This window comes from Hemicordylus capensis, chromosome 5 (assembly GCF_027244095.1).
Source record: "Hemicordylus capensis ecotype Gifberg chromosome 5, rHemCap1.1.pri, whole genome shotgun sequence".
In the NCBI taxonomy this organism is placed as follows: domain Eukaryota; kingdom Metazoa; phylum Chordata; class Lepidosauria; order Squamata; family Cordylidae; genus Hemicordylus; species Hemicordylus capensis.
The window spans coordinates 58,966,965-58,993,022 of NC_069661.1; the positions used below are offsets into that span (position 1 = coordinate 58,966,965).

Genomic DNA, 26,058 nt, shown 5'->3' on the forward strand with positions numbered 1-26,058 from the left:
CTAACACTCAAGGAGCTGCTGTACCTTGAAATTAAAATCTTCCCTCCAAATATTTTTACACTTATGTATTAATTACTTCAGTGTTATAAGTTGTATCAGGATAAAACACTAAGCTGAGTGTTATAAAGATTAGAATTCATAAGTTTTCCAGCCTCAAGTTTGAAGTGTTTAATTACAGAAAAAGGAAAGTAAAAGTAAAGGGCTGAGCCAGCTGTTCAATAGATATAACCCCAACTACTTCTGCTCAAGGTATTAAAAGACTATGAATGTCACTTGCTGGAAGACTGTTCTTGCATAACACTCCTTTTCTAGAATTTCTAGAGGGGAAAGACAAGCTCTTAAAAAACAACAACCTCAACTTTAGTTCCGCACAACACTGAAAATTACTGTAACGTGGGGCTGCCCTTGAAGAATATCTGGAAATTGCAGCTAGTGTAAAATGCGGCAGCTAGGGTTTTATCTGGAGCTGCCTGGTGGGAGCACATCACACCCATTTTGAAAGAGCTGCACTGGTTACCAGTTTGTTTCCGGGTCCAATTCAAGGTGCTGGTTTTGACCTTTAAAGCCCTTAACGGTTTGGGCCCAGGATACCTGAGGGACCACCTGCTCCAAGGGTTACTGCCCACTTGACAAGGTCATCTGAGGGGGCTCTGTTACGGGTGCCGACAATGAGAAAGGCTCGGTTGTCGTGCACGCGGGACAGGGCCTTCTCTGTTGCTGCCCCCAGACTCTGGAATGCTCACCCAGTGGCTATTCGCTCCTCGGTCTCCATCACAGCTTTTAGAAAGAGTGTAAAATCTTGGCTTTTTACCCAGGCATTTATTTGATTCTCTGCTCCTGCTCTTTGTACTCTGTATTGCTTTTATGCTTTTGTTTTAAATTTTTAATCAGATTTGTTTAATTTTTTTCACTTAATATTTTAATTGTGTCTTTTTTACCATCTTGTTTTTAAATTTTGCTGTAAACCACCTTGGGATTGTTTTAATGAAAGGCGTTATATAAATTTAACAATCAATCAATCAATCAATCAATCAATCAATCAATAAAATTGTTTCTTACCAAGACTGAATTCAAGCTTTGATTCACTGAGAGTCCTCTTAAGACCTATTATTAAAATAATATTCAGTTAAAACATATACAGGAATAAATCACACATATTCCTATTTCTATAGAGGAAAACCTAGTACTGTACAACTCCAATTGCTGAGCAAGCTTGTTTATTCAAGAAAAAATACGCAGTTTTGAAAGCTGGCAGTCAAAAAGTAACCCCATGTCCCTATATCATGCTGAAAAAAAGCCCACTGCACTTTCATTTTCTAACAAAATTTAAGATACTAATGGCCTGACAATATCTAGAAACTAGATTTGTTTGAATATGCTGTCAATTTTACTATAATTCACTGGGCATAAACTATGCTTATGTTTCTAAATGAAGAACTTAAGTCATTAACAAAGAAGTCATTACCTTATTTCAGGCCTGCTCAACTTCAGCCCTCCTGCAGATGTTGGCCTACAACTCCCACAATCACTGGCTAATGGCCACTGTGGCAGGGCATTATGGGAGCTGTAGTCCAAAAACAGACTGGGGACCAGAGTTGAGCAGGCCTGCCTTATTTAAATCTGAATTCCTCTCCACTACTTTAAAAACAATGTGATTACTTCACAAATAGGCAGGTCATATATTTGGCAGGGTAATTAGGCAGACTTCCTGGAAGCCCAGTAGAGTTGACAATGCTCACAGCAAACTGAATAGCACAGTAATTTACATCCCACTCCTAAAGTTGTGTATTTTGAATTAGTTGTGTTGATTTCAATGGATCTTCCCTCCTGGTAATTACATATAGAACCTCAGTCTCAGTCTATTTAAGATTAAATGTGGAATCTGATTCTATAACATTAACCCTGTTCTCTTGTTATTAAAAGCATGGGCACTGTACCCAGGTACAGCACTCATGGGTGCACACCAGAAGCCCTGCCTATGGCAATGCATTCTTAATCCTCTCCCCTTCCCACCCCACTCTCGACAGAAAAGTGTTTCTCTGCAGACAAAATGAGTATTTAGATAGCTCCTTTGTGACTGATAATACTGGCATTCAGGATCGGGGGGGGGGGGGTTGGGGGGGAGAGGGAGGGATGGAGAGTTAATTATTGGTAGAGCATTTTGCATATCATGAATTATAAATAAATTAATAGTACAATAAGTTGTGTACATCATCTTTTTAAAACAAGAATAACTAGACCAACCAAAAGCGATATATCAGCTCTTCCAAAGGAAGCAACTTGCACGAGTCAGATATAAACAACAAACAGAAAATACATTTTCAGTATTGTACCAACATGAGCAAAGCAAGCCTTAGCAGATTTCTAATCTGCCTAGAAGTGATGCATTTACAAAGAGCAGAATTCTCCCAATAGCATTCACAAGATTAAAATGCACTACACAGCATGCTTACTTGTAAGCTTAGGCTCTGCAAGACTGTCTGCTTGTGCTGCTGGAAGAAATTGTTGTACTTCATCTGCTGTTCTCTCTTCCTTGATTTCCATGATCAGACTCTGGAGCTGCTGAATTTTATTCCGCAGACCTTCAGAATTTGCCTCTCCAAGTGCCACAGCCCAAGATTCACAGTCAGACCTTGATGCAGCTTCAAGGTAAAGGTCTGGTTCTCCACTCTGAAACTCTGCACTCAGAAAACATTGATATACTTTCATTAACCGAGACATTAACAGATGTGTTTTTGAAGACGATAGCAAGACTGATGTTTGCAGCAATACAAAATATCATATACAGCTCTTCTGTATGCCACAGAATCAAATAAAATCAAAGTACTGCTGTTGCACCACATTCAGTGCAACATGAAATCCTCCCTGCACAACTGATCCTAGGACTAAGATTACAATTAAATGTTTGCCTAAACTAGGTGGCAGTATCATTAAATGAAAATGTGAAATCCCTATTTGGCTCATATTTGGCAGCTCAGCAGGTAATTTGAGTGCTACTAACTTAACTAAGAATTTGATTTAGCAGTGACAAGCAGAATTCTGTCAAATGGACTGGTGGGATTCATTAGAGCAAAAAGTGTCCATTATTCTCTCTATTAGAACTGCCCTTTACACTCAACTCCCCATTTACTCTTGTCAGAATACTGCTCATCAATATCTGGCAATAATTTAGAATGACACAGCTCCTTCGTGATGAACCAACAGGTTGAATGGGGGAGCATCTGACCTCATTTCTGTCATGAATCTGCTGCTGTACTGCCTGATAACAAGTCTAATTGTCTAGTTCTCAGCCTATATAAAAAGAGAATGAGAAAAATGCTCAGGTTCCCAGGGAAATTTAAGCAACAACAAGGGTCACTCATTTGATTGGAATTCACAAAGGAAATAGTCTCTAGGCATTTAAAATTCTGTCCTATAGACAGTTTCATTTAGTTGCAAATTCAGTGTGACATTTAGCATGGTATAAATGATCAGGCACGAACTAAGGAAGGGAGGGGAAATCAATGCTGCTTTAACAGAAGACACCAGCTGATTTTAAAAGCATTTAACTATATATGTCTAGGAATAAAATTCATAGCTGTTTAGGTTTTGAAGATGAATGCTGAAAGATACCTCCATAAAAGCAAGTTCCCAACATTCTGCATTATTCTTCCAATATTCCAGTGTGCTTTATTCTCCCAGCTCTGGCATTGGAGCTGGCTGGGAGAACTTGAATCAATGGAGGAGCATGTTTTAATCCCCTTTCCCTGCACATTCCTTTCCATGTAATGAACAGACTCCCACCCATCTCTATCTTACGTGTGAACTGGGCAGACACAAGGAGGGCTGCCCTGTCACTTCTCATTTTGCCCAGATACATCAAGAGACAGAAACAAGGCTTGGTTTTCAATGGCTCCTAACAAGTTCTATAGAACAAAAGTAAACAGGCTGTGATAGGGAATATGATAAAGAGAAAGCAAAGCCTATTGACTCCCTCCCTCCAGACATTCTTATTCCACACCCCCAATGATGTCTCTGAATGCATACTTTCATTTTCTTCCATAATAAAATAGATTGATTCTCCAGGAGCAAGTAGGTTATATCTTTTTGCATATTTATCTTTCAGATATTCTCCTGGGATCTCTGAAACAGTGGACATCTCTGAAACAGAGATGTCGAAGTAAACTCTGTTGAACAGGATTTGCCTGCCTTCCTCCTCCTTCAGTTCCTTCCCTCTAGCTCATAGAAAGCTACTCAGGCAGTCTTCTGGAACAGTGGAGATGTGGCCCATGGGGCCACTTGCCCAAGCATAGGTGCCTTCTGTTCATTCACGGATGCCTCTGGATCTCACCCAGTTTTTAGCTGAATTAAGATGTCCTCTTTAAAAAGAAAAAGAAACTATATCATGCTGCAGTCATCCAGTCAGTATGCTCTGTATGAAACAGACATTGCACATAGTTCATACTAAATGAATAAGAATGCAAAATTCCAGAAATGTAGGGAAAGCTCACTAGGCTTCTCCAGCACAAACAATTATTTCTGGAAGGGAAGCCTAAGTGTGCACACTGAAAAGTTTCTGTACAGCTGAGAGACCCCTATAGATCTAGCCACAATATTGAGATAACTTCATAGGATACTTCTAAGAACTATTTACACTGATAATCTATAACAATACACTCTTTTTAAAGTCCAGCATTACACACTTTAATAAACACTTTCCCTTTATGTAGGATGTTTGATGGCCTATGTCCAAGAAAAAGACTATTTCTAGCCACACTGGTTTTCTTTTTGGATTCACTGTTTCCTTTCAACTCGAAAGAAAACTAGACCCCTTCATTCAAATGTTTGTTGTACTTACTCACTTACATTTTATTGTATATGCAGCTTCTGTCTAGTTCTGCCAACATTTAATGCTATACTGAAACAGATGTCTACAGCAACTGAACGCCAACCTTTACATTTAAGTCTCAACATCCAGAAGCAAATGTACTTTACTGTAGCCTTACATGTCAGCAGCATGCTAAATTAAACCTAGATAATCTCATTACCTTCATGGAGTAAGCCTTCAGGTTCAATATCTAGTGTGGAGTAATTAGAATGTAAGGGTTTGTTTTTTAAATAGATAAAATTCCTCCTGGAATTTCATCAAGACACTTTTCTTCCATTGCAGACATGCAGAGAAATGAAGAAACTGCCTCTGTCTACAGTATATTGCTAATAGTGTTTGCAAGAATTCTTTTCAATGCCAACAGGAAGCCCATAGAGGGAGCATAGTACACAGATTAAATCAGATGTTCAAATGCCATTTGTCCCCTGCTAACTGAGCAAAGAGACACCAAAGTGTTGATTCTCTTATATATAGCAGGGGGACAACAAGTGGCCCTATTCAACTACAGCACAATATTCCAGTGGTTGTTGCTGGTATCTGCCTTGCGTTTCTTTTTAGATTGTGAGCACTTCAGGGCAGAAGCCCATCTTATTTATGTATTATTTATTTTTCTAAGTAAACCTCTTTTGAGAACTTTGGTTGAAGAACAGTATATAAATATTTGTTGTAGCATTTGTTACAAAGCATCAGCCACAATATGGGTTTCATTGTCTCTATCAAGTTTCTAGGCTCTAGCTGGCTAATTAAAAACATCCCCCATAATAATCAGAAGACTTCCATGACATTCAATTACATCTAGAAGGGCTTCATTCATTATAAGAGTAAAGGCATGTTGACAGTGTAGTGGAAAGGAAACTAAACCTGTAGTGCATTCATGGTAAATTATGAGAATGCACATATTTCAAGATTTATTTTGTTTTACAATGTTTCTTGCAGTATGAAAAGCACATGCAAGGTAATAGAGGGAGGGAGTGCTGTTTAGGGGTGTGCATGGAACCGTCTGGCCCGGTTTGGTCCAGCCCCCCATCGAACTTCCCCGGTCCAGTCCGCGAATTTATTTTTTTAAATTTTAAAGTAAATGAGAAGTACCTTTAGCCCCTTCAGGGGGCTTGCTGAAGCCATGGGGAGGGGGTGTCCGTGTGGGTTCCCTCTCCACCGCCGGGCTTCCTCATCATCACCATGGCTGTTATGTAAAGCCTTTTTGGCCTTTTGGGGCCTCTGTACTAGCGGCTGCCATTTTGGCGGCCGCCACACATGCACCAATGCCCTCTGCGAGGCCATGGCCTCGCAGAGGGCATTGGTGCATGCGCGGCAGCCGTCAAAATGGCAGCCGCTAGTACAGAGGCCCCAAAAGGTCAAAAAGGCTTTACACAACAGCCGCGGTGGTGATGAGGAAGGCCGGAGGAGGGAGAGGGAACCCGTGCAGACACACACACACCCGCAGCTTCAGCAAGCCCCCCGAAAGGGCTAAAGGTACTTCTTATTTACTTTATCTTTTTTTAAATTGCTTTTATTAGTATTACAAGTAGAAACAGAAAGGTTACATCTCTGAGACTCCAACAAGACCAAACAAGTTTACATACAAAGTCTATCCTTCAAAACCAAAATGAAGAAAAAAATGCAGTAGTGTTAGTTGAATCTAAAGGGTCCTAAACTAGGCATCAGATATCAATAGAAATCAGTAAAGAATCTTGAACTCCACTAAGGAAAATTGGGGGGGGGGGTTTGTCTGTCTCAACATGATTGATCATCCCACTAACAAACGGTTTGAGAAGGAGAGAGCCAACCCAACTGTGTTATAGAGAGCCAGCGTGGTGTAGTGGTTAGAGTCCTGGACTAGGACTGGGGAGACCCGAGTTCAAATCCCCATTCAGCCATGAAACTAGCTGGGTGACTCTGGGCCAGTCACTTCTCTCTCAGCCTAACCTACTTCACAGGGTTGTTGTGAAAGAGAAACTCAAGTATGTAGTACACTGCTCTGGGCTCCTTGGCGGAAGAGCGGGATATAAATGTAAAAATAATAAAAAATAATAATATAACATAGATACGATACAATGTTATATTTGGTTTTCATTACATTTTCATTTATATGTTTATTTGGTTTTCATTATAGAGGAGTGGGACTACTAAAGGTTTAGCTGATCTTTGTTCTTTATTTTACTATGGTTTTTGTATTCCAGTTTGTGATTGAATTTCATGGGCTGGTGGATATGTGGCTTTGTATTTATAACACACATATTACTTCTGGTATGCCAGAATTAGTGTTTTTTAACTCCTATTTTCCTCTCCATTGGATAATCTTGGTTGAAACTGTTTTGAATATATAGTTGCCCAATAATTAACTGAATTTAGGGGGAATGTTCTGTGAGAGTTCTAAACTCTACTCCCTCTGATGATTAGGTTTTTAGTCGAGCCTACAGTCATTAACAAGCCTTCTCTGTGTAGCTGTTTGAATCTCCCATGGATTTTTTAGGAGGTAGCTGAATGATTTTTGGAGGAGAGAGCTAGTATGAAGGGATTGAAGCAACTTAGGGTGTGATTTGAACACAGTGACATATAGAACTAACATATGTCTTGCCTGAGAGATCTTTCCCCTTTATTGTATGGATATTACAATATTATAAATGGTACTAAAGTGAACTTAATAATGTATATTAGGATATATTTGAGACATATTTGAAGTACACCTAAAATTACACATTTGTTTTTGAGCTCTTATGTAGGATTAATCTTTATTTAGATTCCTGTATTTGTTATCCATAACATTGAAATTCATTTGGAAGAGAACTGTTCAGCACCTTGCTGGTGAAGTCTACTGCTGTGGTTCCTATTGTAAACTAGTTATTCGGTTGGATAGAACAAGGCATTTAAAATTCTTTGAATTCATTTTCAGTTCATGGATGACCTGTGATCATTCTAGATAGTCTCAGCCCACCAGCTTAACATATAAATTAATATATTATATTTCTCATTTAATGTTGATAGGATGGAAAAGGCTAGAAGATCCATGATTTGTTTAGGAAACTTCCTTTGTTGAATATTGGAGAATAACATACTACAAAACATACTTTATTAAATATATACGTTACAAGACATAGTTATCCCACTTACTGAAAGTTTTAATAAATTTTGTTTCTTATGATTACTTATACAGGTCTTAATTCAGAAGTAGGACAAAATTAGAGCAAGGGGACTTATATTCCCCTCCCTATAGAATACAGAATCTTATCAATAATACCCAATATCATTTTTTGTGTCTGTGATGTTCAATAATTGTATCATTTATGTTAATTTTTTAAAAAAAATCTGTGGACTGGCCGGACCGAACCCGGCGGTCTGGCTCCTGTCTGATGGAACGGGGGGTGGGGGGGTTCGGTTCGACCACAAACCCCCAGACCACTGGACCGATCCGCACATCCCTAGTGCTGTTAAATAATTAAAAATTACAAGCAAATGCTCAGTTACCTAATTGTGCCAAGCAGTAAAACTGCTTATCTGAGTAGTCATATTGTGTGTTACAAAGCTGAAAGTTTCAGATATCATCTTACCATAAAAAGTCTTATCAAGCAAGACATTAATCTGGTGATATTATTACATATTGAGGAGCAGGAGGACAAGGATGACAATAATGACAATACTTCTTACATATAGCATTTTGGGGTATTCAAAGCCATTTATATACATGATTTTGTCCCAATCCATGGCTGAAGTGGATATTATCCCCATAGGGGGCTGAGAATGAGAGGGAGTAGCTTGCCTAAGGCTGCTTACCAGAGGCAAGATTCAGACTGGGAGATCTAAGGTTTTGAGCCCCTGACCTAGAACTGGTAAGCTATTACCTAGAAAATCATCACCATTATTTCCCTAGTTGAAAAGGGTTCTCATTTAATCCTTTGAACAGAATTGTTCAAAGGGCCTTCTCGTTCGCTGCTCCGAAATTGTGGAATGCACTCCCTGCTGAGACACAATCCTCCCCATCTCTGGCAATTTTCAAAAAATGCTTGAAAACCCATCTTTTCGCCCAAGCTTTCTCAGTTTCCTAAATTTTTAGGTTTTAATTACTGGTTTATTTTTAAATAGTTAAATTGTTTTCAGTTTTTGTATATATTTTTAACTTGTTTTATGCTATTGTTAACTGACCAAAGATGAAAGTTTGGGCTGGTGTACAAATTTGATAAACTAACTAACTAACTAAAATTGATCCTGGGACTCAGATCAGAAATAAACTTAGAAATTTCAGATATTAAAAACAAACCAGCAAACCAACAACCAGACAACCAGACAACACAACAACACAGTTTTATTACCTTCACAATTGCCTGTATATCTTAGCCATGCTTCCCACTCAGAAAAACAATTACAACTAGGAAAGTTTTTAGGAGCAAGAGACAACAGTGAGATAGCCATATTCTGCAGTTCCCAGTTTAACTATTCAGATGGACACTCCTAGCCACTCACAACTTATAGCCAGTAGTTTTTATAGGTATGCTTTGTGGCAACTCCACTAATCAACTGAAGACTAAAATACAACCTTTTCTGTATACTAGGATTGACTTGTCCATTTCCTTTCTTACAAGACCAATCCAAAATAGTAGCTGTAGTATTCATAAGTTAACATAGCCAGGATATAACCCACCCACTTCTCCTGATCCATGTATAAGTACTTTGTGTCCCAGTGAGTATCCCATCAATCCCAACCAATTGACTCCCAACTTCACAAGTGGGATTTTGGGAAGTGTGTGTAGCTAGCCTCTGGTGCCCACATGGCCCTTTGAATGTCAGGCTATTCCTGTTCAAAAGCTTTCTGACCAAGAATCTACCTATGCAATTTATTCCACAGACAAAGATTACAGCCCCTCAAATATTTCCATAATTATCACACACATAAACACACTTGGTTGGGGGAGGCTGGGGGCCCAATTTGGGCCCAGTTTCTCCCTCCAGGGTACTTTGTTGAGGAGCAGGTAAGGGAGCATGGGCGGGGAGGTGTAGTAGCTGTGGTCTTTAAGGATAAGATCTCCCTTACCAGGATCCCTATCAGAGTGTCTGATCATATTGAGTTTGTGTACTTACGTTTGGGGACCAGGGATAGACTGGGACTTCTGTTGGTGTACTGATCACTCCGCTGCCCAACAGAGTCCCTAACTGAGCTTGCAGACTTGGTCTCAGGCTTGGCATTGGAATCCCCAAGGCTTATAGTGCTGGGGGACTTCAATATCCACTTTGGGACCAGGTTGTCTGGAGCAGCTCAGGAGTTCATAGCGGCCATGACAAATATGGGCCTATCCCAAGTGGTCTCTGGACCGACACATGTTGCTGGTCACATGCTTGATCTGATCTTTCATTCTGATCAGGGTAGTGTTCCATGGGTAGAGACTCCTGTGATTTACCCATTGTCACGGACGGACCACCATCTGGTTAAGGTTAGACTCACAGTTGCGTCCCACCTCTGCAGGGGTGAGGGGCCTATTAGAATGGCCTGTCCAAAAGGGTTATTGGATCCAATAGGATTCCAAGAAGCCTTGAAAGGATTTAATGTTGGCCCTGCCGGAGATCCTGTTGATGCCCAGGTGGAGAACTGGAACAGTCAACTCACCAGGGCAGTAAACATGATCACTCCTAAGCATCCTCTCTGACCCACTTCAAAAATGGCTCCTTGGTATACAGAAGATCTGCAGGAGCTGGAGCAGCAAGGTAGACGACTGGAGCGAAACTGATTATCTAGACCCATTTCAAACTGGATTTCGGACGGGCTATGGGGTGGAGACTGCCTTGGTCGGCCTGATGGATGATCTCCAATTAGGACTTGACAGAGGAAGTGTGACTCTGTTGGTCCTTTTGTATCTCTCAGTAGCTTTTGATACTATCGACCATAGTATCCTTCTAGAACGTCTGAGGGAGTTGGGGGTGGGAGGCACTGCTTTGCAGTGGTTCCACTCCTACCTTTCTGGCAGATTCTAGATGGTGTCGCTTGGAGATTGTTGCTCTTCAAAATCTGAGCTTTTATATGGGGTCCCTCAGGGCTCCATACTGTCTTCAATGCTTTTTAATATCTACGTGAAACCGCTAGGAGAGATCATCCGGAGATTTGGTGCTGGGTGCTATCAGTATGCTGATGACACCCAATTCTATTTCTTCATGTCAACTTCATCAGGAGAAGGCATATCGTCCCTGAATGCCTGCTTGGAAGCAGTAATGAGCTGGATGAGGGATAGAAAACTGAGACTGAATCCAGACAAGATGGAGGTATTTAATGTGCGGGGTCGTCACTCAGAAAGCAATATTGATCTATCTGTTCTAGATAGGGTCACACTTCCTCAGAAGGAACAGGTACGCAGTCTAGGAGTGCTTCTGGATGCACACCTTTCCCTGGTTCCCCAGGTTGAGGCAGTGGCCAGAAGCACTTTCTATCAGCTTCAGTTGCTATGCCAGCTGCGTCCATTTCTTGAGCTTCACGATCTCAGAACAGTAGTACACTTGCTGGTAACCTCTGGACTTGATTACTGCAATGCACTCTATGTGGGTCTGCCTTTGTACATAGTCCGGAAACAACAATTAGTACAAAATGAGGCAGCCAGATTAGTCTTCAGGTCATCTCGAAGAGACGATGTATTACAGGAGTTGCTCTGGGTGCCAATAAGTTTCCGGGCAAAATACAAAGTTCTAGTTATAACCTATAAAGTCCTAAACAGCTTAGGCCCACAGTACTTAAGAGAGCGTCTCCTTCTGCATGATCCCCATCATCCACTGCGTACATCAGGGTAGGCTCGTCTGTGGCTACCTTCATGTCGCCTGGTGGCCACCCAGGGACAGGCCTTCTCTGTTGTCGCCCCAAGACTTTGGAATGTGCTTCCAATGGGAATAAGGGTCTCCCCATCTCTAGCAGCTTTTAAAAAGTGTTTGAAGACTCATCTTTTTACCCAGGCTTTTTAACTTTTTAAATTTTAGACTATTTATTGATTTGTTTTAAAGTGTTTTTAGAATTTTAATTGATTTTAATGTTTTGTTTATTCCTTTGTTGTGAATCGCCCTGAGTCCTTGGTTTGGGGCGGTATATCAATACATTAATTAATTAATTAGAGTTCTGCAAACAAGAGGTTGATGTAAAGATACTCTCACAAGCAGACATACTAGATTAGGATTTTAATTAAGCCATCCTGCGTCTCCATTCTGGCTTGAGGCAGATATCAAACTGCTGAATGCCTGAACCCAAGGGCTCATGCATTCTTCCCTCCCCTTGCATGCACATCCTCTGTTCTTCTTTCCGTTTCAGACCTAAACCACAATTAGTACCAAACCACAGCTTGCAACCCTGCATAGAAGCACACTGCATTTTGAAAACTGGCTTGGCATTAACTATGATTAGCAAAGATACCAATACACATGAAAGGCAAACCATAGTTGGCCTTTCAAAGGGGAGAAATGAGACGCGAAAATGCCACTGCAAAGGGTGGGGTGGGGCAGAGATGCATGTGTCCATGGACACTGTTAAACAATTAGGAATGTCCTGTGTACTACATGACTATCTAGTGATGTCAGATCAGAGTTTCAAAAATAAAGCACATAGTAAAACAATGAAAGTTTTTTTAAAAAACAACAATACTGTAATCTTCCTACTGGACTATGCTGAGAGTTTGTGCTAGACACTCACAAAGAAAATACCACACCATCTGGTTAACAACTTGTATAGATGTGTTAAACATTGGCTCTCATAGAACCAACTCCTACATCAGCACCTATTTGGCAGAATTTTTAAAAAGCAAGTATACCTCAGCCTACCAAAATGTCTACCAAAAGAAACTATCAACCTTCTTCATGCTACACAGGGCTCCTACAGTGATGTCCCGACTTATTCACAAATTACACCCAAGAGATTAAAAGCAATCACTTGAACACATATGTACACAATGAAAACAAATTCTACAGCTGTGATTGTGAGCACAGTGCACACCATACTGCATTAGGTCTTCAAATGTCTAGCACATCAGCACAGTCAGTTTTCTCAGCATCAAATAACTTTCATGAGAATTGGGTGTGATATTGGTGAAATATATGAATCCAGGGCCGCTTCTCTCTCTGCAACTAGGCAAACAGTAAGTACATCAGCTGCAACTAAGCAAGTTTAGCCACAGTGACAGTTCACTATTGCATACAAGGATCTAGGAATCATGATCCTGGACTACAGTAGCGACTCTTAAGCCCCTGTGGAAGCCTTGTTACCAAAAAAAGTAAATGTCTCTATCCAATGCTATTAAAGGTAAAGTTGTGTCGTCGAGTCATTGTCGACACCTGGTGACCACAGAGCCATGTGGTTTTCTTTGGTAGTAGAGGTTTATCATTGCCATCTGCCACACAGTACGAGATGATGCCTTTCAGCTTCTTCCTATATTGCTGCTGTCCGATATATGTGTTTTCCATCATCTGGGAAACATACCAGCGGGGATTCGAACCAGCAACCTCTTGCTCCCTAGCTATTACAGTGATTGAAGTATAAATGTTTTAATGTCCAAGTAAATCTTCAGGTGGTATAATGTATTAAATTCCTGCATCCCAACTTGTGGGATAAGATATGTATTCTCTCATTGTATGCATTTTGAAAATTCTGAAGTGCTTCAATATATACGGAAGTGCTCCCAATTTCCACTTCCAAGTACAGGTTCTCACACTGTATTGGAGAAGGCTGGTATCAGCAGAGGGCCCAGTACTCTGGAGAGCCACAGTCGACAACAACTTTTGCCCTCTGGGGAAGATTATGCCTAGTTAGGAACCAGCAGCTGCCCTCCTTCCCCCCACTGGAGAACACTAATTTGTTTCCTTCTTTGTGAAATAGAAGTAGCATTCTAGCTAGCAGATGCCATCCACCCATGTATTTTGGAAGTAAAACACGATAGGTGGCAGGTAGGGTGAGGCTCATGAGGGTTCCAATGGCCTCTTCAAACCTGGAGTCAGTCCTGGCATTGGATGTTGTTCCATGGTTCCCCCAGCTTTTGGCAGCCATTTCTTCGGGTTGCAAAGAACTTCAGTGGGAAAGGGGACTGCAAAACTCTGGTGTGTATATGCAGGTGTCTTATCTGCAGCCCGCATATCCCACCATTGAGTTTAGTTGTTGTCTTGGTAGCTTGCTTTGCCTTGCACTATGCATCTACACACAAGTATATATAGATGATTACTGCTATCTCAGTTTTATTCAGACATATAAAATGTTTTCAAGTAGTTTTTCCTTCTTGTATCAGCTTTAAATCTATTTTATATGATCCCTGTATTTTTCTAAATAAGATTTTAAACAGAGTGGTTTTTACCCCTTTAAAAAACAGAGTGTGACTAAAGTTGTCTTTCCACACAGCTAAAACCTGTATGGCGCATTGTACAAGTGTATTTGGAAACACAGTAAGTCTGAATTGCTACCACAGCAGTGGAAAATGTTTTTGAATATCAATGAACCACCATCAGTATAAAATATATCACACTATCATAGCTAACAACCATATGCTGCAACGAAAGTAAAATGAAAGCTTTGCTACATAAATGGTATCTGCAGGATATGTCTAATACTGACATCAGAGGCTCTTCATTCACAAAGCTGGGGGTTGGGGTGGGATCAGGATTCGGTAAATTAGTAATGATGAAATCATCCAGTGCTTACTGATGATCACTCGAAAGTCAGCGTTTTAGACAAAGATAAACAATTAAATTAAAAACATATAGCTGAAGAATGTTTTTTAAAATGCAATGCACAGACCCCACAACTTTATAGTGCTATAAAAGGGTACATGATTGATATAATGGTGATAAAGGATTCCAAACACACACAAGACCTATTCACACATTATGTCCAACACTCGTACAATGTTTGTACAGTGGATACAGGTACAGATCTCAATGCAGGTACAGCAGTACACGCCTACTACTGCTATTATTTATAAACTGCTTTTCAGCAACAACATTCCCAAAGCTATTTACTACATCATCATCATCATGTTTCCAGTCTCCAAAAGGCTCATAGTTTAAGAACACTTTTTAATCTATACCCTGTATTTCTGAGGGGACCTGAATCTGGATACAGTCATTTATACAAAAACATGTATGAGTGGACACCGACAACTGATCATAGTTAAAATATAATATCTGATCAGGGCTACAATTACAACTTCATTTTTCTCACATTTTCAGTTACTACTTCAGGGAACATTTCCTCTTTTACTAGCCACTGTTCCAAATGCTAGCAAAGGACATTGGTTGGATCAATGTGGTCCTGTGATTAGCTGAGCCTGGTGTAGGCATGGTGTTATGAGTTGTCCAGAGATGGGGAGGTTGGGGTGTCTCTGCGGCAGCTATTTCAGTGGTGGTAGGGAATCGACCAAAATTTGGTGCTGACAGATCAGCAGGTCATGAAAGGAGAAGGGAATTTAGTAATTTAATTGTGGCTTCCCCCTCAATCAGGCCTACTACATCTTTGACCTTGGAGAGCAGTGTCAACAACCCAAAGAACCTACCTTATTGTTTTGTAATGCCCGGTCGGTCCAAAATAAGTCTCTGATCATCCATGATTTGATCTTGGATGAAGATGCGTGCATTGTGTAGACCTGGTCGGGAAAGGCTAGTGGCCCAGTTTGGTCCCAGCTCCTCCCAATGGGTTACTCCATGGTGGAGCAGGTGAGAGGATGTGGGTGGGGCGGTGGGATGTCTGTGGTCTATAAGAATACTATTTCCCTTACCACGATCCCTGTCAGGGAGTTGGCCTACACTGAATGTGTGTTCCTAAGTATAGGGACTAAGGATAGACTGGGACTTCGGTTGGTATAGTGATCACCCCGTTGTCCAATGGAGTTCCTAACTAAGCTGGCGGACCTGGTTGCTGAACTGGCACTGGATCAGACCAGGTTGATGACGGTGGGGGACTTCAATGTCCATTTGGGGACTGGGTTGTCAGGGGCGGCTCAGGAGTTCATAGAGGCCATGACAACTATGGGCCTATCCCAAGTGGCCTCTGGACTGACGCATGATGCAGGTCACATGCTCGATTTGATCTTTTGCTATGATCAGAGGGGTGTCCCATGAGTGGGGACCCCTGTTATCCCATTGTCATGGGTATATCACTATCTGGATAAGGTAAGACTTGCAGCCACAGCCCACCTCTGTAGTGGTGAAGGACCCATTAGGTTGGTCTGCCCGAGAAGGTTATTGGATCCAACAGGATTCCAAGAAGCTCTTCTCTTTGGAGAGGAAAGCTGGTCTTGTGGTAGCAAGCATGACTTGTCCCCTTAGTTAAGCAGGGTCCACCATGGTTGCATATGAATGGGAGACTAGAAGTGTGAGCACGGTAAGATATTCCCCTCAGGGGATGGAGTCACTCTGGGAAGAACAGAATGTTTCAAGTTCCCTCCCTGGCTTCTCCAAGATAGGGCTGAGAGAGACTCCTGCCTGCAACCTTGGAGAATCTGCTACCAGTCTGTGAAGACAATACTGAACTAGAAAGGCCAACGGACTGACTCAGTATATGGCAGGTTCCTATGTTCCTAAGGGTTTCAAGCTGGATCTGCTAGTGATTCTGTCGATGCTCTGGTGCAAATATGGAAAAATGAACTTACTACAGCAGTAGACCCAATTGCTCTAAGCATCCTCTCCAACCTGCTTTAAAGTCGGCCTCGTGGTATTCAAATGAACTGAGGGAGTTGAAGTGGCAAGATCGACTAGAGCACAAGTGGAGGAAGACTCAGCTCGAATCCGACAGATTGCAACACAGAGCTCATTTGAGGATCTATGCTCTGGCAGTGCAGACAGCAAAGAAGCGGATCTCCTCTTCTCGCATTGCTTCTGCAATTTCACGTCCAGCTGAGTTGTCCAGGGTTGTGAGGGGGCTAGTTCATGCCCCCTCTGCCCTGGATTTGAACTTGGAACCATCTGTCACTTGCTGGGATGTTTTTAACAACTCCTCTCCCCCCCCCCCGATAAAATATCTTGTATTCACGCTGAACTAGACTTCACAGTTACTACAGAGTCTAGCGTAGAGGTGCCCAGCAACCCCTCTTGTACGACTGAATTGGATCATTTTCAGTTTGTTACTTCTGAAGATGTAGGCAAACTGTTTGGGACTGTACGCCCCACCACCTGCTCTCTTGACCCTTGCCCAACTTGGCTTATTTCACCTGGCAGTCATATTATTAGAGAAGGTATGGTAAATATCATAAATGTTTCTCTGAGGGAGGGCAGGATGCCTCCTAGTCTTAAGGAGGCTATAATTAGACCTTGTTTGGAGAAACCTGCATTGGATCCCTCAGAATTAGCTAATTACAGACCTGTCTCTAATCTTCCTTGGTTGGGCAAGGTGACTGAGTGAGTGGTTCCAAGCTCCAAGCAGCTCCAAGTTCCAAGGTGACTGAGTGAGTGGTTCCAAGCTCCAAGCAGTTTTATTATTATTAATGTATTTGATTTTTATACCGCCCTTCCAAAAATGGCTCAGGACAGTTTATATTAGAACACTAAAATCAATTAACTGTTAAAATAAAATAAAAAACATAAAAACATAAAAATATTATTAAAACAATTAAAAGAGTTTTTAAAACCCTGGAAAACCAGACCAAACCTTTTTGGTTTAAAAACAGTTTATAAACCCTGGAAGGCCAGGCCAGATAGGTCTTAAGGGCTCTCCTGAAGGCCAATAATGAACTCAGGTTGCAGATTTCTGCCGGGAGTGCATTCCATAGTCCAGGAGCAACCACAGAGAAGGCCCGCCTCTGAGTTTTGGATGACACAGATTATTTAGGTCCTTTCCAGACTGGCTTTCTGGTGGGCTATGGGGTTGAAACTGTCTTCATCGTCCTGATGAATGATCTCCAATTGGCGATCGACAGAGGGAGTGTGACTCTGCTGGTCCTTTTGGTTCTCTCAGTGGCTTTCGATACCATTGACCATGGTATCCTGCTGGGTTGCTTGAAGGAGGTGGGATTGGGTGGCACTGTTTTGCAGTGGTTCTGCTCTCTGGCAGATTCCAGATGGTGTCACTTGAGACTGTTTCTCTGAAAAGCGAGAGCTAAAGTGTGGTGTCCCACAAGGCTCCATACTGTCTCCAATGCTTTTTAACATCTATATGAAACCAGGACTTCATGTCCTCCATGATGACCATGGGCTTTTATCAACTGATTTCTGATCACACACATGTGGCAAGCCATATGCTTGATTTGGTTTTTGGATCAATGGTGGACAGTGGTTCTCCATGAACAGGAGACCTTAATACCATTATCATGGACGGATCAGAATCTGGTAAAGATTGAACTGAGGGTGGACCCACAACACCTCTGCAGGGGTGGGTGGCCAATTAGGATGGTCTGCCCCCGGAGGCTTATGGATCCTGATGGATTCCTGATGGCTCTGGGGGAGTTCCTGCTGAGAAAGTGGACGATCCTGTTGACATCCTGGTCTCCTTCTGGTATGAGGAGATGGGATGAGCAATTAACATGGTCGTGCCTAGGCATCCTCTCCCAACCCGCTGAGCCCAAGCAAATCCCTGGTATACAGGTGAGTTGCAGACAATGAAATGAGTTTCAGACAAGCAGGCTGGTAGACAGCTTGAGCATCATTGGCGGAAAGCTCAGAATGAATGTGACCGAGCACAGACTAGACCCCATATCAGGGCCTATACTATGGTGGTGATGGCCGCGAAGAAATCCTACTTTCCCACCACCATTGCATCTACTCAATGTCATCCAGCGGAGCTTTTTTGAGTGGTTTGGGGCCTCCTAGGTGAGGACCCCAAACACTATCAAACAGAATCCTTGGCAGCCCACTGTGACCAAATTGCTTTACATTTTACAGATAAAATCACTCATATACATTCTGTCTTGGATGCTAAGATTTTTGCAGCACCAGAACTGGATGTTGCCAATGCAACGTCTGATATTGTTATACGGAATGGTTTTCAGACTGTGTTGCCCGAGGAAGTGGACAGGCTGCTTGGAAGGTTGAGGCCTACCATGTGTGTCCTCGAACCTTGCTCTTCATGGTTGGTGAAGGCTTCTAGGGAGAGACTGAGACCATGTGTGGTGGGCGTGGTGAATGCCTTTCTAGAGCAGGGGGTGGCCCCCTCTTGTCTGAAGAAGGTAGTCATTAGGCCCCTCCTTAAAAAGCAGTCATTGGACCCAGATGACTTAAATAACCTTAGGCCAGTTTCAAACCTCCCCTTCGTGGACAAGATGTTGGAGAGCATTGTGGCATCTCAGCTCCAGGCAGTCCTGGATGAATCTGATTACTTAGATCCTTTCCAGTCTGACCTCCTGCAGCAACATTTACATGAAACCTTTGGAGAGATCATCCGTGGTTGTGGGCTGTGGTACCATCAATATGTTGATGACACCCAGCTCTAGCTATCTTTTAAGTCAGGAGACACCAGGGAGGCAGTGGATGCTCTAAACCGGGGCTTGGAGGCTGTCCTGGACTGGGTGGAGGCAAACAAGTTGAAACTTGATCCAGATAAGACAGAAGTGCTCTGGGTTGGTAGAACTGATCATTTGAGTAATGAGGTGAATCTGGTCTTGGATGGGGTCACACTCCCTCTAAAAGACAAAGTCTGCAGCTTGGGGGTGCTTCTGGATCCAACCTTTAGAGGGGCAAGTGGCAGTGGTGGGCAGAAGCGCCTTTTACCAACTACGGCTGGTACACCAGCTGCGACCATACTTGGAAAAGTTGAACCTGACCTCAGTCACTCATACATTGGTAACATCCAGATTGGACTACCGCAATGTGCTCTACATGGGACTGCCCTTGAAGACTGTTTGAAAGCTTCTGCTGGTCCAGAATGCTGCTGCAAGGATGCGCATGGGTGCAGGTAATTTCATGAGTATCACACCCATCCTGCGGCAGCTTCATTGGTTACCAGTCCACTTCCGAGCTAGATTCAAAGTGCTGGTCTTGACCTTTAAAGCTCTATATGGCTTGGAGCTGCGGTACCTGCCGGACCACATTTGCCCATATGAATCTGCCAGGGCCCTCCTTTCATGGTCTAAGGCCCCGCTCATGGCCCAGCCACTAACAGAGATCCGGTTGGCAGGGACTAGAGACAGGGCCTTTTCGGTTGTGACCCTTGGCTTTGGAACACCCTCCCTGAAGAGTTTTGCCATGCTCAGTGTTTTTATGAAACGACTAGACACACCTTTTTAAGGAGACTTTTTAATGCTCCATCTTTGGTTATATCTAATAGGTTCTTTAGTTTTTTGTTTTTAAAATAACTTTTAATTTGAAATTTAATACTCATTGTGGTTTTTAACCTGACTTTTAACTTGTTTAGTCAATTTTATAAATTTTATTACTTTTATTGTATATTGTATCTATTTTATAGTTGTAAGCTGCCCCGAGCAGTAGTGTACTGGAGGGTATGGTATAAATATTTTAAATAAATACACTCATTAAAAATATCACAGCAAGTAATTGTTGGTTCCATATACTAAAAATACAAAACCAATCTAATTTAAAATCTATAAAATACAAACATAAAAACTATACGTGAGTAAAACACATAGAAGCAGCAATAAAACAATCATGTAACGGCCTGGATAAAAAGCCAAGATTTAACAAGCTTTCTAAAAACTATGATGGAGTCAGAGGAGCGAATGGCCACTGGGAGAGCAATCCAAAGTCTGGGGCAGCAATAGAGAAGGCCCTGTCACACGTGCACAACAGTAGAGCCTCCCTCATTGTGGGCACCCGGAGCAGAGCCCCCTCAGATCTTCAAATGCGCTCTATGTAATAATCTGGCCACTTGTGTTCTAGTCATCTACCTCGCCGCCTCATATCTACCGCTAGATATGTGCCACTAGAAGGAAACTTCCAGTATCAGGCCCTCTTCATTATGTGTTGAGATCTTCCTCTCCTACCTAACTAGTTATGTGCATATAAAACTCACATATTTTCAGTCCACCTCATCTGAAGCTGTCTCATATTAATTCCAGAGCTGAATACTTTGCAGATTTTTAAAAAATTTACAAATGCAATCTTGTTAAACTTATGGAAGTTTACCATGCAGGATTATGTGCAGCTTTGGGGTTTTCACTGCAACATGGAGAGAAGGTATTAAATACCCCTTCCCTCTGTACCACAGTCTCAATCCTGACTGCTCTCTGCAGCTGCCACTTAACTTTTGAAAAATGGATATTCTAATGACACATTTAGTATTGGGTCTACTTTGACATTCAGGACTATAACTGGCACTTATCAGCACCCTCAGTCTTAACAGTTAATCTTATGGCAGAAACCCAAGACAACATCTGGAGTAGCTTGTATCTGTGGGCCTGATTCAACCAACATTCAAATACCTTTAAGTGCCATTCATTTCATTAGAAGAATTAAGCAAATGCACCAAGGATCCAGTTAAACATGTTCACAGCACAAAGCTTCTGAGGTTTAAAAAAATGGTTCGACAGCAGCACTGGAGTAGATTGAAATGTGGTAAACACAGTGTAAGTTCTTAAAAAGGGGGAGGGGGAGGGATGAGTTGTTTACTGCTGTTATTAGCATCCAGATAGAAGGAGATCTAGACTCAATGGCTTGCATCTCCACAACGGATGCCAAGATGAAAGCTGGGCTGTACTGGGGTGTTGCAGCTGTCATAAAAAGATAATAGAGATCCTTCCCAAACAAATAAAGCTTAATGCACTGCAAGTAAAATATATTTGAGGGTAAATATAAATCTCTGCACATAACTTCTGGTTAAAACACAGTACAGAAATCCATCTGCAACAATATGTCCACACAAAGATCCAGATATTCACTAAATTTTGTGCCCTTTTCAGATATTTACTTATTCTACTTAACAACCCTGTCGTCTCCCAAATAAGTGATTTTCTGCAATGCATACACAGTCATCTTCATTCTTCTTCAAAATAATTCAGTGTCTATTCACATCTCATAGAAAATAAAAGTTAATATTTTGTCTAACTTTGTTAAATTAAACAGGATTAATCAAAGTTTCCAGTGTTTGAACAAAACAGGAAACTGCAATTTGTATCAAATTAGGAATGGAAATTTTAAATCTCCTCACCCATGTGCACAATTGAAGAAGAAAGGGGCAGAGAACATTTATGACACCTGAGACTCATGCCTACTCATGTGCACAACACTAAATTATTTTGTGCTGGTCTGAACCAGGCTAGAACTTTCATTGTATGTACTTATCCTAATTGTAAACAAATGTTCACATATTCTGTTCTTTCAAGCTGATAATTCCTTCTTTATTAATCTCCTCTGCAACCTTTTATGAATTCATTTTGCTTATATGATTGTGTTTAACAACCAAATACAAAAATAATATAGAACGTGAGGCATTTAATTATTGAACTGAAGAAATTATGACGACACATGAATAGCATTATAATAGTTGCACCTTTGCTAGACTGCAGATAGTATTTTGCCTACATTTATAAGGGGAACAAATGATGGCTAATATCTGGACTAAAACTGAGCTATGGTGGAAGGATTATTTTCATCAATCTCCCTTTCCCTCAGATGCCCACTGTGGTTCCCAGAACTACGTACCTGAGGGTCACACAAATCTGGCATTATGGGGCAAGGGTGATTTTTGCCGATTTCCCCTTCACTCTGAAGCCCACTGTGCCTTCTGACATGACCCTTAGGGACATCAGAGGGATTAGTCTGCCATAGTGTCAGCGCAGCATTAGCCTGGATGCCAGCCTATATTGATCCGGAAATATCAATAATATTGATCTAGATATACCGGGGTGTGTGCATAAAATGCATATTGGTTTTTCTTACTGAGTACTACTGAAGCATCTGCTTTATTCTGCAGCTCCACAATACAGCACCGCTCCAGGATTACAACCTCAGAGGCTTCAAAGCTCTGTAAAAGGATAAAAAAACAGCAAAGCATTCATATTTGGCACAATAAACACCATTCATATTAGTCCATAAGGGCACAAGCCAAGCAAGTCAAAGAAATAGAATCTAATTACCCTTATTATAGAAGACCATATTATTTCTGCAGGAGTTTTATTCAAGTTTATTTTCTATAATGCAAATGGGGAGTTTTATTACCAGTGAGTAACTGTTCACTGTCTAGTAATAACCCAGTTTGAAATTCTAAAGGCAAATATTGAGTAATCCTTAGCATAGCTTCAAGCAACTCCTAGAGAGATCATAGAAAGTAAATCATGTAAACAGCTGCAAATCCTCCAGCACATTCATCTCCTACAGACAACAGCTTTTCTCAGATACAGAAACAGTCTGTAGATAGGCAAGTCCACAAGAGTCTCTTGCTTCACTATTTTTAAACACTTTAAAAAATAAAGTTTGTCATCTGAACAATCTGCACCAGGAAGAGACATTTACAGCTGCCAATTTGTTCTATATTTCAGTATCTTTAATTTTCTGCCTCAATTATGCTTTAATGGCTAGGGAATTTAAATGATTTACTGAGATAGCAAGCAACTTTGATACACAGCCATGTATTTCGCCCCTTAAATTTAGCTTGAAATAAATTCTAAATAGCAAAGCAAAGGTGACTCTGGTTCAAGAATTGCTGTTCAGTCCAATAACTAAGTAACAACTTCTAAAAGATAGTTAAAGTTCCTCCATTTCAGTTCTTAGCAGAAAAGCAACAGTGAGAAGTGTTTATCTGGAACGATTTCTAGTTGTAATATGTCTGCTTATACTCAAAATTAAGCTTCAAAATGAAGCTGGTAAAGTAACTAAGCTCCAAAACACTTCAGGTCAAAGCAATCAATTACCTGCCTACTTACAGGTAAACTTTGAATCCATAGTTTTCATTACAATTTGTTTAACTAGCTTTTATCATCATGTTTGTTAAATGTTAAAGCATCAACATTGAAATAGATATTATTCCAGCAAACATAACACAGTTTTAAGGAAAGCAAGATCAATATGTGTTAGAATTTAACATCCAAAAACACCCTGCTGCCATAATTTATTACTATCTGTCTTCCACTGAGGGATTTTATAGTATCAACATACTAAATGTAAAACATAAGCGTGCAGCAATATCTCAAAGAATATAAATGAACAACTTTATTTTCTCTCTTTGTATTCTGTGAACATGAGGGTATTCATTTCTATAGAGGCCCATAAATTGTACTGCTAAGAGCTATTTTCAAAAGCTGTATGAACTAGGACCTGAAGCAGCCTATATATATGTATATAACTCCCATATGCCAAGGCAATGGAGTTGAGATGGCAGAATGGCAGGGTAGGACAAAGATTTCCAAGAAAGAGCGAGAGAATGAACACAAGTGTCCCCATTCCCCACCCCAAAGTTCAGCTCCAAACATGGGATATACTTGCAGACTTCCTTTGCCACCAAGAAATCTTCCCAGCAGCAGGAAAGTAGCATGAAGATGCTAGTCCTGATGCCATGTAAAGTAATTGTGCTGGCTAAAGCATAACTAACACAAGGAGCAGCAAATCCCTCCCTGTTAGGTGCCTTCAGGATCACAGCAGGCCAAGTCCTCCATTGGTTTCCAAAGGAACAAGGGAAATGGGATCTCCATGCTGTCTCTGAGATAAAATCTGTCTCCCTGGGGAAAAAAGGAAAGCTAAGCCCTAAGTGACCATGAGGGCAAAAGAAACTGATCTTTTTTTCGCCACTAGTGCACCCATTATTGTTTTGATTCATTAACATTGCATTATCAACATACATTATGTTTTACAGTGTAACAAAGATGGGTATTTGAATAGTTTATAATTAAATTTAATGGAAGGACAAAAGAAGACAAAGGCAGGGATAATAGAGGAAGTACATTTGGAAATGCAGTTGCATGTGATTTGACATGAACTAAAAAACTTCACATATTTTGCAAGCTGTGGAGAACATTTGGGGTGCCTATGAAAAGAACTTTAAAAAAAAAATTTAAAGGTGACCTGAAGAGTAATTTTTAAAGGTGACTAATCCCTTCCATGACAATATCCAAGGTCCAACAGGAGTGCCATTTTAAGTTTACTACAGGCCGGTTCTCATGATCACATACAGGCCAGATGAATATTAAATCCTAGATCTGTGCAGCATATATGCTTCCAATTTCCACTTGTGTGTACCTAGAAATTTCCAGCAACGTTGAGTTGGCAGGATGCCAGCCCACCACTGATAGTCTATGAATTGAATGCCAACTCTCATGTTTAAATGTTGGGTTGTTGTGCTGCCAAAAGTTTCTGGGTTGACACAATTGGAAACAGGGAGTACACATGCCACATGGATCTTGGATTTAATGTTTACCCAAGATGGATTTGATCATGAGAACCAGCCCTGCCTGTGAACCCAGTTAGGACAGGAGAGACATATTCTTCTCCTGAAAACTCTCCAGAGTTTGAGCTGAAGCATCTTCTAGTAGTAATATATCAACTTATCTGAGTTGGCTTTTACAGGCTGGGGTCAAGCTGTAGGGTTTGATTCTAACATCTGTAGCATCTGATTTTATTTGGATCTTTCCTACATATATTTTTAAATGTTTCAGGTTCCAGGTGTTTGGAAAAGACCAGGCTACAAATCTAAAAATAAAAATGCATATTTATTCAAAAATACATTATTCCACCAAGCAATCCTAGAACTCTCCCAAGAAATTTTGTATTATCTAGTTAGTTTATTATTAATATCACTTTAGCTTCTGGGCAACTTTAAATTATCTTATTCTTGTACAAATACCCTTTCCTCTATTAGAAAGAATGGAAAAGTCAGCAAAGGCATTGAATATGGCCAAAGAGAACCAAAATGTCAGAACTCTTTCCTTATATCTGTTTGCCTTGATGTACATGGGGGGAAATGTTCTGAAGTGAAAAGGTAGAGTGTCTCAAGAGACTTTTATGGATGATTTTGATGTCATTGTGGGAAAACTCAACCCAGAGCTGCTTCAAATGCCTATACAGCTTACATCCAAAATAAGATCCTTAAAGATTTTCTCTCACAACAGAAAAGGAACACCAGAAACAAACATATTTTTGAACACACTAATAAACGTACATCCACATTTCTACATATTTTACAAGAATTTTTTCAGAATAACTGTACACAACATATTTTGCTCAGATGAGAAAGGGCACTAATTGATACACCAGGGAAATTCATATTGCTGGGCAGAGCCAAACAACAATATAAGTTTAATGAATCAGACCAGAAGCTAACTACATTCCTTTCTATTTCACATAGGCATACTAATGCTATCCACTTAGAAGACTATAAC

The 26,058-nt window shown here is 40.9% G+C and overlaps 1 protein-coding gene across 19 annotated transcripts in view; it reads right to left on the reverse strand.

The window, feature by feature from the left end:
- The window catches only part of INPP4B (inositol polyphosphate-4-phosphatase type II B), a 461,921-nt gene that overhangs the window by 283,075 nt on the left and 152,788 nt on the right, over positions 1 to 26,058 (reverse strand). For 15 of the 19 annotated variants that reach the window (XM_053253993.1, XM_053253999.1, XM_053254000.1 and 12 more), the window contains 3 exons: positions 22,628 to 22,712; positions 2,454 to 2,678; positions 1,060 to 1,104 (listed from right to left, as the gene is read on the reverse strand). In XM_053253993.1, coding sequence (XP_053109968.1) covers positions 1,060 to 1,104; positions 2,454 to 2,678; positions 22,628 to 22,712 — 355 coding nt within the window. Of the gene's footprint in view, positions 1 to 1,059; positions 1,105 to 2,453; positions 2,679 to 5,956; positions 6,030 to 22,627; positions 22,713 to 26,058 lie in introns of those variants that run through there. The other 4 variants (XM_053254002.1, XM_053254004.1, XM_053254006.1 and 1 more) reach the window with 3 other exon arrangements.